General features: G+C 42.2%; 1 protein-coding gene across 3 annotated transcripts in view; it reads left to right on the top strand.

Annotated features, from left to right (window-relative positions):
* The window catches only part of cep68 (centrosomal protein 68), a 47234-nt gene that overhangs the window by 12289 nt on the left and 17958 nt on the right, over positions 1-16987 (top strand). For 2 of the 3 annotated variants that reach the window (XM_052010874.1, XM_052010875.1), the window contains exons 2-6: positions 8254-8477; positions 9054-10562; positions 12439-12561; positions 15129-15225; positions 16608-16774. In XM_052010874.1, coding sequence (XP_051866834.1) covers positions 8430-8477; positions 9054-10562; positions 12439-12561; positions 15129-15225; positions 16608-16774 — 1944 coding nt within the window. In that variant the 5' untranslated portion in view covers positions 8254-8429. The remainder of the gene's footprint in view (positions 1-8253; positions 8478-9053; positions 10563-12438; positions 12562-15128; positions 15226-16607; positions 16775-16987) is intronic. The other variant, XM_052010876.1, reaches the window with a different exon arrangement.

Genomic DNA, 16987 nt, shown 5'->3' with positions numbered 1-16987 from the left:
GATCCAGATGATGGAATTGATGGCTTTGTGACCAAGTTTGCGGATGATAAAAAGATAGGTGGAGGGACATGTAGTGTTGAGGAAGCAGCGAGTCTTCAGAAGCACTTGGATAGGTTGGGAGAATGGGTGAAGAAGTGGCAGAGGGACGTATCTCAAATAATGATGATTCGGAGTACAGGAAGGAGATAGAGAGCTTAGTGACATGGTGTCATGACAACAACCTTTCCCTCAATGTCAGCAAAAGAGTTGGTCATTAACTTCAGGAAGGGGGGCAGTACATATGCATCTGTCTGCATCAATGGTGCTGAGGTCAAGAGGGTTGAGAGCTTCAAGTTCCTAGGAGTGAACAGCACCAATCCTGTCCTGGGCCAACCATGCAGACGCCATGGCCAAGAAAGCTCACCAACGCCTCTACTTCCTCAGGAGACTAAAGAAATTTGGCACGTCCCCTTTGACACTCACCAACTTTTATTGATGCACCATGGAAAGCATCCTACCCAGATGCATCATGGCTTGGGATCGCAACATTCTCTATTCTCCCCTCTCCCATCAGGCAGAAGATACAAAAGCCTGAAAGCACGTACCACCAGGCTCAAGGACAGCTTCTATCCTGCTGTTATAAGACTATTGAACGGTTCCCTAGTATGATAAAATGGACTCTTGACCTCAATCTACCTTGTTATGACCTTGCACCTTATTGTCTACCTGCACTGCATTTTCTCTTTAGCTGTGACACTACTCTCCATTCTCTATTATTTTACCTTGTGCTACCTCAATGCACTGTGTAACGAATTGATCTGTATAAACAGTATGCAAGACAAGTTTTTCGCTGTACCTCGGTACAAGTGACAATAATATTCCAATTCCAGATGGAGTACAGCACAGGGAAGTGTATGGTCATACACTTTGGTAGAAGGAATAAAGGCATAGGCTATCTTCTGAATGGGGAGAGAATTCAGAAATCGGAGGTGCAAAAGGGGCTTGGGAGTCCTCGTGCAGGATTCCCTAAAGGTTAACTTGCAGGTTGAGTCAGTAGTAAGGAAGGCAAGTGCAATGTTGGCATTTATTTTGAGAGGACTAGAATATAAAAGGAAGGATGTAATGCTGAGGCTTTATAATTTATATGTGGAGTATTGTGAGCAGTTTTGGGCCCCATATCTAAGGAAGGATGTGCTGGCGTTGGAGAGGGTCCAGAGGAGGCTTACGAGAATGATCCTGGGGATGAAAGGGTTAGCAGATGAGGAGTGTTTGATGGCTCTGGGCCTGTACTCGCTGGAGTTTAGAAGGATTTGGGGGGGGGGGGGGAGGGGTCTCATTGAAACCTACCGAATATTGAAAGGCCTGGATAGAGTGGACATGGAGAGGATGTTTCCAGTATTGGGAGAGTCCAGGACCAAGAGGGCACAGCCTCAGAATAAAAGGATGTCCCTTTGGAACAGAGGTGAGGACTTTCTTTAGCCAGAAGGTGGTGAATCTGTGGAATTCACTGCCACAGACGGCTGTGAAGGCCAAGTCATTGGGTGTATTTAAAGCAGAGATTGATAGGTTCTTGATTAGTAAGGGCGTCAAAGGTTACGGGGAGAAGGCAGGAGAATGGGGTTGAGAGGGAATAATAAATCAGCCATGATCGAATGGCAGAGCAGAATCGATGGGCCAAATGGCCTAATTCTGCTCCTCTGTCTTATGGTCTTCCCAAACCTCTTCCAACTCAAGGCCCCACCTACCTTTTTGATTAAAGTTTCAGGCATCTATTCTTGTTTCTTTACGTGATTTGATGTTAAACGTTGTTTGTTGATGTTCCTGTGAAGTTTACAATGTTGAAGATGCAAGTTGTTGTTTGACAGCCAGAATACCTCAGTTTAGTTGGAAATCATATTTCTGATCACATTGGTTTGAACCTTAGTGGTTTCATCTGAAATGTTGAGAATAAATCATTCAAAATCGGAGAAATGTTTGGTTGAACTCCAAAACAACAAAAAAAACAAAATTTAAAAAAAACTGCTGGTCAAAATTGAGGACTTTTTCTGTCCAATGCTCCTCTGCTTTCCTTTTGCCAGTGGGAAAAAATCCCAACCTGTTCTGTGTGAGAATTTGGGGTGGGTGTGCAGGTTCAGTGTTGTGCATAATCCATGCCTCGACACAACCAACAGTGAACCATAACCATTCCTACTGCTATCAACACAACCCTTTTTCTTGAAGGCTGCAAGTAAGAATTTCTTTTGCTATAATCATTTTTAAGAGTCTATTTGAACCCAAGTCTAAACCTGAATTTTGGTCACAGAAGCTGGAATTTGGAGCACTTGGGAGTTTTGACGCGATTCCCACCCAATATTAGGAATTGTGATATAATACTGGGAGCCTTGCACTTCTATCATCTATTCCCACTAAGAATAATTGGTTACTGAAGTGGACACGAGCTCTTCTCATGGACAATAACAGTCTAGTAAGAACACTTCATTTTCAGTACTGTTCATGAGTAAATTTCATAAAACAAACAAATGGATTGGGATAAGATTTCTTTATTAGTCACATGTATATCGAAACACAGTGAAAAGCATCTTTTTGCATAGTGTTTTCTGGGGGCAGCTCGCAAGTGTCGCCACGCTTCCGGCACCAACATAGCATACCCACAACTTCCTAACCTGTACGTCTTTGGAATGTGGGGGGAAACTGAAGCACCGAGAGGAAACCCATACAGACACAGGAAGAACGTACAAAATGCTTACAGACAGCGGCCGGAATTGAACCTGGGTTGCTGGCGCTGTAATAGCATTACGCTAACTGCTACACTACCATGCCTGCCTCAGGTGCCCAGTGCCAAGTAGTTTGAGAGTAGGACTGGCCTCTGATGGACTTTGACTATTTTACCATGGTTGACCTAAGCAGATATCAAATGATAGAGTGAAAAAGAAGCTTTTAATCTTTATTCGGATGAGGAGTGGTTTGCTTTGGATCTTTATTACAGGTGTCACTTGAATTTTGTGCAGCTTAAGTAGACACTTGATCCAACTCTGCCCTGTTGCTGCACTCGCTCACCTGGCTGCTGGCATTCTGCAAGTTTCTGTTCCAATGTTTCTCAGAGGGGTCACCCACTCTCTGAGCAAATGGGGACTGGCAAGTCTCAACTTGTTCTAGAAGGATCCCTGCAAAGGAAAAGTTATTGTTCTGCTGCTTAGAGAAAAAATCTTTTGTGACCACTGGTATTCACGTGAGCATTAGAACTTTTTCTTTGCAGATTTAAGAGCATGAAAATTCCTTCTGCCAAAGCCAAAGAAAATAGTAGGTGGAACTGCTCTGGCCATTGCTGCTTGGCAACAAAATCCTCTGGTAAAACAAAAGCTGTGTCCAGTCGGTAGCCTAACAATTATTTCTCAGTTGGGGTAGAGAAGGTTTCCATGCCTTCAACCTCTAAATCAACAGTTGGGGTTGACTCTTAAATACCTTGGTTCATGAGCATGGGGAATAGACAATAAATGGCAGCATTGCCAGCGAAGTCAATATCTGGTGCATGGATATTTAAGTAAAGTTGAGCAGGGTGACACCGATTGGAGTGAAAGGCCTGTCAAAACCATTCCAGGGATCGCACCCCAAAGCAGGCAAGTGGTTTATAGTGAGTGTCCTGTTGTTAACAGCATTATTTGAACTGAGATCTGGGGAGGGAGGGAGAATTTGAGACATGGAGCCAAACTGAGCAAGTATTACTGTCTGCTCATTGTTACGCTTCCTCAGCCTCCCAGCTAGTAACACAGGCACACGAGGTCCTTGGAACATAATGTATTGTTGCTTATCTGTTATGGAAATCCTCATGGGAGATGCTAATTAAATATCTTTAATGTATGGCACTCTTGTATTTGAGTTACCTGCTGTGGTTGGAAGCTTTTCAAACTGGGGCTCCGTCCACCTTTTCAAAAGAAACTCTCCCAACTGTCCTGGAGAATAGTTATCTCTCGATTAGCAAGGTAGACACGGTTTAACATTTCATCCAGAAGATGTTACCTCTGGCAATACAACACGCTCTGTATGACATTGGAGATGCCAGCCTAGGTTATATGTTTGTGTCTTTGAAATGAGCCCCAGGGATCTGACTCAGGCAGCTGTGCTACACACAGGAGCAGAATATGTTTTACAGTTTGTTGCAACATGCAGTATCATCTGAGCTCAATGCATTGGTTATCTTTGCTACGGAGAAGCCATCCAGATGTTTTGTGTTATGGCATTAAAAAAAAGTTTGTTGGAAAGCATTTTCTAATCTGCAGTTTTTGTGTTGTTTGGTTGCAAAGTATTGCTACCAGGCTTCTTGCTTGCTCCTTGCAATAGTGACCACACTTCCAAACAAAAAAGAAATACTTCAGCTTTAGGACATTTTGTTGAAGATGCTCTGTAAATGCACGTTTGCCTTTTTGTAGTTTCAGAGGACCCCCTTTAGTGCAGTTCACCTTCTACAAAATGTGGAGTGATGGACCTCTGAGGGCCATTATGGAAAGAAAATGCACAGTAATAATTTTTTGCCATGCAAGGCAAGCAACAAGATCACAATGTCCATGTGTACAAATTCTTCATGAGGTAGGATAAGATGAGTTGCTGGTTTGGGAACCAAGCTAAGAGATCGTGCTGAAACTTTATTAATCACTGGTTAGGTCTCAATAGGGAGCTTTATGGATAATTCTGGGCACCACATTGAGGATATTTCAACTGTGGAGAGAAGATAAGAATGTGGGGAGAATTTAAAAAAAAAGGTAACGTGGGATTAGTGTAAATGAGCACTGCAAGGGGCATGTCGGCTGAATCGAGCACCAACCTACCCCGGCGGCGGGGAGGCCACGTGCAAAGGCGGCGCAGTTGATGGTCGCTGGTAGGCCAAAGGGCCTATTTCTGTGCTGTATCTCGATATGACTCTACAACATCATGTATGCCTCTCTAAAAACGGTCTAATTTAAACACCAGTGCACTCCCTTGGGTCTCAATCATAAAAGATGGGGAGGAATACACATTGTATAATGTACATCAAAATGCATGTATCTTCAAAGTTCAAGCAGTTGGGCTTTGTTGCATCCTCCAAGCAGTGTCTTGATGGAGTATGTTACAGCTTGTCAAAGTTTATATTGTCTAGGTCAAGGGCAGTTACAGCTTCTCAGAAGAGGGCGTCAATCTTTGTTCTGTGCCCTAGTCTTGAGGGCTTGCTCAGACCATGCATTCGGAAGTCCTTCTCTTGTTCCAGCTGGAAAACTGTGACCTCCTGTGTAGGATCACAGCTTCTGTTTTTCCCAGTTCCAATAGTAGACATTACATTGCTCCAATCAGTGTACTGAAAAGTTACAATGAGTGGCTGCTTAGCAATGAAACAAAGACTTGCATTGCAGAAGGAAACATGAAGCCTGTAAAAATGGGAAAAGAGTGGCAGACCATTGATCCATTGTATTTTTCAGTCCGAGTGTTTCGCATTCATTTTGCCACACAGTTTAGTTTCCTGGCAACTGAAGCGAATGAGCTCTATTAAAGCTCAGAAACTTTGAGCCTGGGTTGTGTGCATTCTTACTAATGTTGCTCATTGAGCATTTGATTCTTGCACCAGCTTTCTGAGAAATAGTGTTGCATAAATGAGTAATAGGATAGCTGGAATGATATTTTGTTTTCTATAGCTGCGTTTGGGATACCATTTGAAATTAACCAAGCAGTGAGTATGTTAATGTTCTGCAGCATGGATTGGTTTTAATCCTCTGGAATTTCCTAACCTGGAGGACTGTGGAGGCTAGGTTGCTGGAGGTATTTAAAGGAGGAAGCAGATCAATCTTTGAGAGAGTGGGGAACTGGGACTGAAGAGGAGTCAAGGCCTAGAGCACATCAGTCATGATCATATTGAGTGGTGGGACAGGCTTGAAGGGCTGAGTGGCCTCCTATTTTCTTGCATTTTGACAGTTACAAGACATGACTCAATCTAAAATTCTTTTCCAATTTTATCGTACTTGCATAGGATGGTGAGATCTCAGCTTTGATCAAAGTGACTCCAATGTTAATTTTGGACCTTTGCTTCCACCTCTCTGGAAGTGTTGACCATTTTTGCTGGAAAGATCTCTTCACGACTTCAATCTTCAAACATTGTTGTCAACCTTTCTCCTTGTTCTAGGACGATGGCATACTATGGAGTCTTTCTCTGCATTAATCTTTCCTTTGTTCATATAATATTGTCTATAAGAATATGCAGAAATATAGTGCTTAATGTCTGCTTTCACAACCTGAAGAACTTGTGCTTCCCTTGTCTGTTTTTGTAATCCTTCACAGCTTGAATCTTCCACTTGTATCCCAATGATCAGAGTTGACCACGGTACTTCTGATGATCTGTTCCAGACACTGCATGGGTTTTGCTTGACAGCTTTTGACTTGATCCCCAAGTTGTCAAACAGTATCAATACGATACCAGTATCCTGTTTGCTTTACAATAGGACTTCTACTGCTTCAGTCTATTGGTTATAGGTTCAAATTCCTCTCCAGGGTCTTAAAAACAAAAATCTAGCTTGACGTTGCAGTGTAACAGTGAGAATTTTGCATTATTGGAGGCATTGTCCTCCAAATAAAATGTTAAACTTCACTGTCTGTCCTCTCGGGTGAACGTGGACAATTCCATAGCACGGTTTTGAAGAGGAGAGGGTTATTCCTGGCATCCTGACCAATATTTATCCCTCAGTCATACCAATCAAAATCCTGGCCAAATTTACTGCTGCATTGCTATTTGTGGGAGCTTGCTGTGCACAAATGGTCTATAGTATTTCCTACTTTGTTCCAGTGACTGTATTTGCAGCTGATTTAAGTACTTTTGAGATGTGAAAGTGCTGGACAAAAGCAGGTGTTGCTTTATTGATTTGCTTCTGAGCAGTAACAATCTCCAGGCACAGCGAGAGTCCTGCATGGTCGGTGTTTTGGTCTGTCCAGTAGGTCTAGAATCTGAGGTTCCACCTCTGCCCAGATGATACAGATGATAACAAGGGGTACCTTTTCACGTAACTGTATTGAATTGCTAAAGCACTTTTGATGGAGCGATCCATGACCAGCTTCTGTGACTGGCACTCCTCCGTTCACCCCTGTGTGCATGTCGATTTCCAACTTCCAATATCCCTCTGAGGGAAAATAAAAATGCCTTTCAAGCTCTTTATTGAAAATTTTGTATTAATGTCCTCATGAGAAAATTACCATGAGAAAATAGTTCCTCTTCACTACCAAAATCCTTCACTGTTTTAAAACAAAATCATCCTATTAATTTTCTTCTTCACTGCTGCAGGAAGAATCTTCATTTTGTGGTATCTTTCTGGCTCTCCCATTTTTCTCACGGATGGGTTTTTAAATGCCCTGCCCCCCTCTTTTCTGTGATCAACAATTTTTGTGTTCATGTTCCCTTCCTTCAAGTTACAATGATCTCCTGCTTGGGCTAAATTTCTTGCTCTTCTGTAGGTCCAAACTAATGATTCATCTAACGCTTCACAAACCACATCCATCTATTGTGAATTCTTGACTCCTAACTGTCAGCTACGTTTATATATCCCAAGTTATTTTCTTAGTTTACAAGTTTATTTTAATGCTTTATGATTTCCTCTCATTGTATAATTTGCTCATGTTTGACCTTAACTTAAGAAATATCAAGAATAGGCCATTTGGCACCTCATTTTTTTTGCTCCGTCGTTCAATTAGATCCTAGCTGATCTTTTGCCTAATTGCTACATTACTGTATTTTCCTCTGGTGATTCCCTTCATATTTAAAAATCTGTCAATCTCTGTCATGAGTGTACTCAGTGACTGAGGCTTCACAATTGTTTTGGGTAGAGAATTCCAAAGATTCACCACCCTGTGGGTAAAGAAGTATCTTCTCATTCTCTATCCTGAAAAGCCAGCCCCTTATTTTGAGGCAATGGCTTCGGTTCTGGATACCCACGCCAGCGTAAATGTCATTTCTGCATCTATCTGTCACTCAAAATGGGGAAAAGCATAAACCAGTTGGGGTGAGTGGCTCAGCTTGGTGCTGTAAACTGAATGAAACTCATTGTTTTAACAATTTGTGCTTTTCAGAAATGTCCCCGATTGTACATGTATTCATTTTGTAAGTTCATGGCCTGGAAGATTCAGATTTTTTTTCCGACAGTTCAGCTAGAAGCAACCCCAAGGAGTATAGTAGATGGAATTATACGGAGTGGAAGCAGATTGCACTGAATTTATTCATTGGTCCTGTCTGTTACTGTTTTCTAACAACTTTGATTCCTCCTCAAGGAAAACGTTAATTCCTTCAACTGTGAAAGATTGTGGAGGCTACCAGCATTTGAATGACGGGGCTTTGGAACGAGTCTGAAAGAAAGATGTCTGAATTGCATTTTGCTCTAGAAAATCAAAAATCCTTTTAGGAAAAATCTGTAAATGATCAAAGAAGATCTGTCGGCCACCAGCAGATGTCCAGTCAGTTTGGGAGCCATAGTTTAACCTCAAGATCTAAACAGGTGAGAAATGTGAGGGCTGTATATATTGGAAACTTAACTGTTATAGTATTGCTTAAGCTCATTATTAAATTCACTTTGGGACAAATCAAGGCGACTTATTGACTTTGTAAGGACCAGGATCCCTCCGTAGCATGCTGCTATTTGATTTTAAGAGAAGTTTTGTATTTATATGATATATTCCATGCACATCTCAAAGCAGTTTGCAGCCACTGAAGTTTGCAATCGCTATGCTTATGTAAATCTTTCTCTTTAACTTTTTTCTTTCTCTCTGTCCTTGTACTTGCTTTCTTGTTTTGTTCCACCTTTTTCTCTTTTGCTTTTTCCTCTTTTTTTTTCCCCCTCACTTGTTTTTTCTCACATGTTTGCTTTGTTATAGGGGAGAGGAAGTGGCCAGAAATGCTGAATTTTCAAAAAATCCTTCATGCTCTTCCACCACCTCCTTCCCACTCCAAATTGGCCAGTGTGTGTCTCTTGTATTCCCGGTATTCTCTAAGAAGACTGGTGACTCAATTGAAAATATGAGACTTTATTTCTTTGTTGAGAAATCCATATTTAATAACTACTTCAACATTTTAGGGTGTTGCCATGCAGGAGAAGAATAGAAGATATTCCATCCCAACCTCCGGTAATTTGTCAAGAGTGGAACGACCACAAAGACTGAATGCCAAAGGAACAGACTCCCTGACTAATGAACCAATCCGGCCTTTCTCACCGCCTTCGGTTTCTCAAACATACAGACCCTCTGGTAGATTTGATCTGCAGGTGACGAGGCCCAGCATTTCACCCACGCCGCCTCCCAACAACAATGAGATTGACAGACCGAGCAGTCGAAGGTGCCTGTCCACTCCAAAACACAATACTTGTCTGGATACTTCTACTTTCTCTCAACATTTGCCAAAAAGAGAGACCATGCTAAGCATTCAAGATGTGAAGTTGTGCAAACATACATCATTAGGCCAACTTTCCAATGGATGCCACACCTCTGCTGACTTTAGTACGGAACCCCTGCATAGAAAAGAAATGCTCCCTTGCATATCAGAATACTGGGCATCCAGAATTCCTGATTATTTTAAAGCATTTAGAGATCGGACTTTGCCGGACTGGGATCCTGATGAGGAATATCAGGCCTTGCTTGACTTCACTTATCCCTTAAGACCATTGAATTTTACCTCCAAGGACTTGTTAGATGGTGAAGATCTGTCCTGTGGGTCATGTTTTAAGGATCCGGGCATTGTAGCTGATGGGTCTTTGTTGTCCCCTGCCAATACACTAACATCAAAGAGTACGTTGACCTTGCCTGCTTACCAGACCAGCAGCAGTGACATTGCTAATCCATCCTGGGCCTACAACAACCTCAGAGAATCTGTTGCTGCTCCTCGACGCTCCTCCAGTCCTTTGCCTTCATGTAATCAGCCTTCCAATTTGACTTCTCCTCTGACTTTAAAAGCACGACTATCTACCAAATCTTTTTTGGAACATTCCAGAATCAATAAAGCACAACTTTCTGACAGTTTGATTAACAGTACAATCACATCTGATTGCACATTGACCAATTCTATTACCGATTCTGGTTTTCTGTCCAAGAACTCAAGTGAAGAATTTACCAACCACTTAATATCTGGAGACGACTCCACCAGCTTCTTGTCCACTGCACAGATTCTTCCCTTAAATAAAGAATGGGGGAGCGATGAGGAATACCTGAGCCTTCCATATAAGCTTAATGAGCTCGAGGATTTAGCTCGGCAATTGGAGAATCTCTCTGCTCATTTGGATGAGTCGGCCGATGTGACCGGAGTAAATGTGACAACGAGGGACGTGGACGTTCACGATGGAGGCGCTCAGGACATCCTCTCTGACCTTGGCGGCAGCAGCCGTGACCTCACTCAGTTGTATCGCCAACAAGGAAGTGAGCCCATAAACACATGTGACTATTCAGAGAGTGAAGATGCAGTCATGGAATTGAAAAAGGCCACAGACTTTATAAGGAAGCTTGGCCGGTGGCCTGGCTCACGGTTGACTAATCAGCAATTCCCACAAGTCACTGAGGAGAAGCAAAATGGTGACTGCCTTCTCATCCATATACAGGTAAAATTTTGTTAACCTGTGGGTCTTCTGATTGAGATCTAACTGACAAGTATTGCTCTGGTGCACAATTTCACTCCATCAAAGCACTGAATAGGTTTATAAAAGGGAAGAATTGGAGGAGACCGGATAGTGGTTTTAGAGGAATGTAGTAGTTGGATTGGTTAATCAGCCTTTCCATTGCGGAAAAAAAAGTCATCCTTTTCCCTGCCTCTGAGCCAAATTTTCATCCCTTGGGTTTTAATTTTAACCGTATATTGTCCCTCAGAATTGATTCCAATAATTTTAAACTTAACCTTGGTTTATCCCTTCCTCTATGGCTCGACTTCAAAGAGCTACTTCTCTTGCTATGTTTATTCCATCCAATACTTTGCATGTCCTCCTTAATGCAGCATTAGCTTTACACCCTCTTTTGCAAAAACAGTTGCAAAATATGCATTGAGAACCTTGCTGACATCCTCTGCATATAAGATAAGATATCTTTATTAGTCACGTGTACATTGAAACACGCAGTGAAATGCATCTTTTGCGTAGAGCGTTTTGGGGGCAGCCCACAAGTGTCACCATGCTTCCAGTGCCAACATAGCATGCCCGCAACTTCCTAACCCGTACATCTTTGGAATGTGGGAGGAAACCAGAGCACCCAGAGGAAACCCACGCAGACACAGGGAGAATGTACAAACTCCTCAGACAGTGGCCGGAATTAAACCTGGGTCGCCGGTGCTGTAATAGTGTTACGCTAACCGCTACACTACTGTGCCAACCACATACACGTGGGTTGCGGTTCTTCAGTCCATTACCTCTGCTTGCACTCTTGAGCTGTGGGGTGACCTCCTCGTGACACGTCCCATCCGTGATACATTCAGTCTCTCAGATGGACCACAGTGACATCAGCTGAAGCTCCAAAAACTGGGAGTTTGGGCTCATCCAGTTCATAAAGTTGTGTACCTGTCATTGTCCAAGCCACGGGAGCATCCTGAAATTCCCAAGTGGCACAGGACCTGTGTTCCAGGAATCTGAAGTGTCCTTGTGTGTCACCATTTATTGGATTCGCTCTTTAAGCAGAATAAAGTGCCAGAGCAGCTCCTCTTCCTCTTGCTGCACTGAGTCTAACCCACCCCCTCACCAAGATCCCAAATTTCTTAATGTATGGAACTGGACTGGAAACTGTTTGTTGTTTGTGGTGGTAAACTCTCCTGTAGTTACACTTAACTAAAATTCCAAAGATCCAATTCAGCCCATGCTGACAATAACCTGGAAAGCATTTCTCGACAACTAGCTCATAAACCGCAAGCAGCTTGTTTACCGCTGGTAAAGTTACATGTTGTTAATTCAAGTTAAATGCTAAATATTTACCGCAAAATATAACTGTTGGCCCTTAAGAAATATTTCCACTGAGCAAAGCCCTGAAAGCTATTAATAAATCCAACTAAGTATTAAGGAGCAATGCAATTAGAATGGAGAACTCACTACCATAACTGTTTTGAGGCAAATTGCTTAGTTGCTTTCAAAAGGAAACTAGAGTGCAAAACAGAAAAGGGATTTAGAAAAGAAAATGTTGAAAGGCTAAGCTGAGGAAGCTGGAATGGGAGGACACATGTAAAGTATACACACTCATTGTATGTGGCTGATATAAAACCAGAAAATAATGGAAATACTCCACAGGTCACGCAGCATGTGTGGGGAGAAAGAAAAATAACTGACATTTTGGTACAATGACCTTTTGTCATCCTGGTGAAAGTCAGCGACGACTTCTCTCTCTGCAGACTATGCCTAATCTGCTGAGTATCTCCAGCATGTTGGTTTTTCTTTCAGATTTACAGAATCTGCAATTTTCTTTTTGCTTTTCAATCTATGTAACTGATGTTTGTTCAAATAGAACTTCAGCACCAAGCTGGAAGAAATGGTGCAGTGGTTGTATAAAGTTGCAGAGACCACAGACAACTGGACCCCACCACAGCCTGAGATGGAAAGCATAAAGTCCTCTCTGGATGTGTGTATGGTAAGTGTGTCTTTAATATTAGCTTTTACTGTTGAAAGTTTTTTCTAAATTTTTACCAGTTACAATTTAGTTTGCCCCAAATAAGTGCTTGTGGTATTATGAATTGTCTCCTGGGCAGGTCGATTTGTTTTCATAGGACATAGATGTTGGAGTAGGCCATTCAGCACTTCGTGTCTGCCCCACTATCCAACACAATTGTGGCTGATCATCATCTTCCTTTGTTCCGTTTAGTAATAATAAATCTGTCTAGCTTCTTGAATGTATTTAATGACTTGGCCTCCACTGCCTTCTGTAGGAGAAATGCCTTCTGGGTGAGGAAATTTCTCCTTATCTCAGTTCTAAAAGGTATACGCCATATCCTGAGGCTATGATCCCTGTTTTTGGGCAGTCCAGCCATCAAAAAACCCCTCCCTGTATCTTGTCTATTTGCATTTCATGGGTTTTTTAATGATACTTCCCCTTACCTCATTCTTAAATAATCCAATGAATACATCAGTTCTGCCATTCCAAGATTGGTCTCGTAAACTTTTGTTGCATTCTTTCCGAGCAAGAATGCCGTTCTTCTGATAAGGAAGGAAAAACGGTCTACAAAACTCCAGGTGGGGTCTCGCCAAGGCAGTGTACAGATGCAGCAAATCCTCTTGCAGTGAAGATCAACATATATACTGTGATTAATTGGGGTCCAAGTACTGATCGTTGGTTTCCTGCTTTTTCTGGCAATTTTATGTCATAGTCATTGAGTCAAACAGCACAGAAATGGGCCCTTGGGCCCACCAAGTCTATGCTAACCTTTTTGCCTGTTTGTCTACATTAGGTCTGTATTCTTCTATGCCTTGCCTATCTAAGTGGTCTGTCTGAATGTCTCTTAAACACCGTGATTGTATCTAATTCCACTACCTGCTCTGGTAGAAAGTTCCAGATATCAACCGCTTTCTCTGTGTGTGGTTAAAAAAAAAACACCTCCCATTAAATCCTCCCTAAAACCACCACCTCTCACCTTAAATCTATGCTCTCTTGCTTTAGATACTTCTACCATGGGGAAAAGGATTCTGACTATCTACCTTGTTAATCCCTCTTACAATTTTATATCCCTCTATCAAGTTGCTCCTCAGCCTCCTTTGCTTCAGGGCAAACGAGCCCGAAGTGTGTCCTCTTTAGATCTAGTATTATTCCCAGAATGCCATAATGTCAGAGACCTTTTAATTTTATTTCAATGTCTTAATACGTTTAAGTAGCTACAAGGATTTTATCAAAAAACAGTGAAATAACAGTAGATTATCACCTGCCTGCAAACCTTTTTAATCAAGGTCAGAGATCCCATTGAAATGAATGGTTAGCATTACTGACGACAGGCTTGGATGGTGTAAGACTGATGAGAGGTGCATCTGGCCCCTGAGCTTAGTACATCCCGGCACACATTGCAGTCTGTTATGTAATTATGCTGATATAATTGTGGACAGCTGCAAGGCAGCAAAAGATAAATACATTACAAGCCATCCTCTGGTGTTGCACATTGGGGGTTAGGGTACAGAGGTCTGAGAGAATAGATTAAAGGGGCAGGTAGGTGGCTGGAGATACAACGGACTGCAGATGCTGGAATCGAGATGAGAAACACGATGATGCTGGAGGAACTCAGTAGGCCAGGCAGCATCCGTGGAGAAAAGCAGGCAGTCAACGTTTCGGGTCAGGACCCTTCTTCAGGACTGAAGATGAGAAAAGGGGAAGCCCGATATATTAGGAGGGAAAAGCAAAGCAGTGATAGGTGGACAGAAGAGGGGAGGTGGGGTGGGCACGGGATGGTGATAGATAGACGCAGGTAAGAGACGACGACTGTTTCACAGAACACCTGCGCTCTGGGCATAACGCGACCTGCATCTCCCCATTGCCAGTCACTTCAGCTCCCACACTGTCACTGGTATGACGGTCCTCAGCCTCCTCCACTGCCAGGAGAATTCCAAGCGCAAGCTGTAGCAACAGCACCTCATTTTCTGTCTTGGAACTTTGCAGCCTAACGGCATGAACATTGAATTCTCCCACTTTAAGTAATCCCCACCCCGCTTCCCCACAACCCCCCTACCATACTTCTCTTCTTCCCTTTCCTAGCCTCATTTTTTTTTTCTCTACCTTTTTTCCTCTCTCTCCTTACCTTTGACCCATCCCCCGATGGATCTGCTCTCCCCTCCTTCCCCGTACCTGCCTCCTCTCTTTTGTCCACCTATCACTGCTCTGCTTTTCTCTCCTATATATTGGGCTTCCCCTTTTCCTATCTTTCTTCCTGAAGAAGGGTCCTGACCCAAAACGTTGACCACCTGCTTTTCTCCACGGATGCTGCCTGGCCTGCTGAGTTCCTCCAGCATCATGTTTTTCAGGTGGTTGGAGATATTCACTCTTGATCCAGGGTTTGCAAAGATTCAGACAGGCCAGGATGAAAATTGCCAAGGGAACAGATCTGGGTTATTTCAGGGTGATGAGTTCATATGCTGTCCTTTTTTTAAATAAATCTTAGTTTTTCAGTTTCATGACTACGCTGCTCTCAGAATGTCAGTTTTGGGATTTTCTGCTTGCAGGCTTTTAAGAATGATGTTAATGAACACAGAGAGCTGACTGAATCCGTATTAAAATCTGGAGAAATTCTGCTCAAGTCAGTGATCGATACCACCCCAGGTATGATATGGGTATAGATAACATTATTTAGTGCCTTACCTTTATCTCCATCCCTTATTCCTGAAACAATCATTTGTGTTTGGCTTCTGTCAAGCCTGTTATTTACTGTTCTCTTTTGGGGAATGGGAATTACTTTCATCTCTCCTTAGTTGCAGCTGTTGCCCACTGGTTCAAATTGTGTACAGGATGCAGCCAAGATTGATCTGCCTCTCAGGCCTATGATGCTGTTGAAAGATGTGAGAATGTAAGGGGTCTGGACAGGGACGTGGACTGAATATTTCCTCTTGTGGGAGAATGTAGAATTTGGTGGGGGGATGTCAGCCATGTAAAATGGGTATGAGGTGAAATGTTTTTGATTGTTGAGTTTTTGGAAGTCTCTTTCTCAGAAGGCAATGGAAGCAGAACCTTTTGAGTATTTTTTAGATGGGTAGATAAGCAAAAGAGTAAATAATTGCAGGGGGTTTGGGAATGTTGAAGTTGCTCTTGGTTTAGTCATGAACTTATTGAATGGCAGAGCAGGCTCAGTGGGCTGTGACCTTCCCCAGTGCCTAATTTGTCTCAATGACATCATAGCTGATCTATATTCTAACTCCATTCACCTGGCACAGATCCATAAACTTAGCAGGAGTCCATTGTTTATTTTTTGTGCAAAAGTTGAGACAATATCTACTGTTGTGAGAATGATATTGCAGTAGGATCTTGCTGGAAGTTTGTTAATGCTGTCACATATTTTGGAATCCTGAAAATATGATGAATGGAAAAAAAAATCAGGAATAATGGCCAGATTTTTACTCTTTGGGAAACAAACAAATACATCTGTAAGGTGGTGGAATTTGCTGACATTTTCTGCCCCAACATAATGCAATTTAATGTATCAATACATTCCATGGTGCTTCAGAAGCTTAATCAAATACAGTGAACTCTGAAGCAAAGGAGAAGTGGTAAACAAAAGCTTGAGACCAGATGTTTTCAGAAGGATCTTAGAGGTGGTATTACAAGAGAGACTGCAAAATGAGCAGTTTTTAAGGAGACACGTGGGATGAAGTGGTAAAATATTCTGCCAGCTCAGGGCATCCTGAAGTTCATTACAGCCAACGGAATACTTTTGAACTGAAATGCTGTTGCAGGTAGGAAACATTACGGCCAATTGACACGCAACAAGTTTCCATAAACAGTAAAGAGCTAATAACAGATGATCTGTTTCGGTGATGGTTGTATAATTTGCACATTATTATTCCACGCAATCAAATATCCCTAAAATAATGTTCAGCATCTTTGGAGTCTAGTTGCTATTCCAACATCCAAATTTTAACAAGGCTTTATAGCAATAAAGGCTACTATTTTGAATGCTGATTTTTCTGTACATTCTACTATCATTTTAGTTCTTAAGGAGACACTTGATTTGATAGCAAGACAATCCAAGAAACTCAATGGACATGCTGCACATCTGTACTCGTCTGTTCTCACAGCCATGAATATGGTCAAAGATGACCTGGAAACCAAGCAACGTGAACTTGAAGCTGCTGGCTTGGAGAGGCAGTTGTCACCGGTAAAGAGATAACTAATTACACATTGAATGTTGTCTCGTAAATTGTGGATTGTGGTGAATTTTGTTATTTGCTCTATCAGTCTATCGGTGGAGGTGAATTCCCTGAAGAAAAACCTTGTGTTAAAATTGAGAGCTAGGGTATATATAACTTAAAAAAACTTCATAAATTCTTTTGGATTACAGGAGATGTGCGAGTCTGGGGAATTACCTTGG

The sequence above is a fragment of the Pristis pectinata genome, chromosome 3 (assembly GCF_009764475.1).
Source record: "Pristis pectinata isolate sPriPec2 chromosome 3, sPriPec2.1.pri, whole genome shotgun sequence".
NCBI lineage: Eukaryota > Metazoa > Chordata > Chondrichthyes > Rhinopristiformes > Pristidae > Pristis > Pristis pectinata.
Note: the sequence above shows the minus strand (reverse complement) of the source record. Positions and strands in the feature narration are given on the sequence as shown.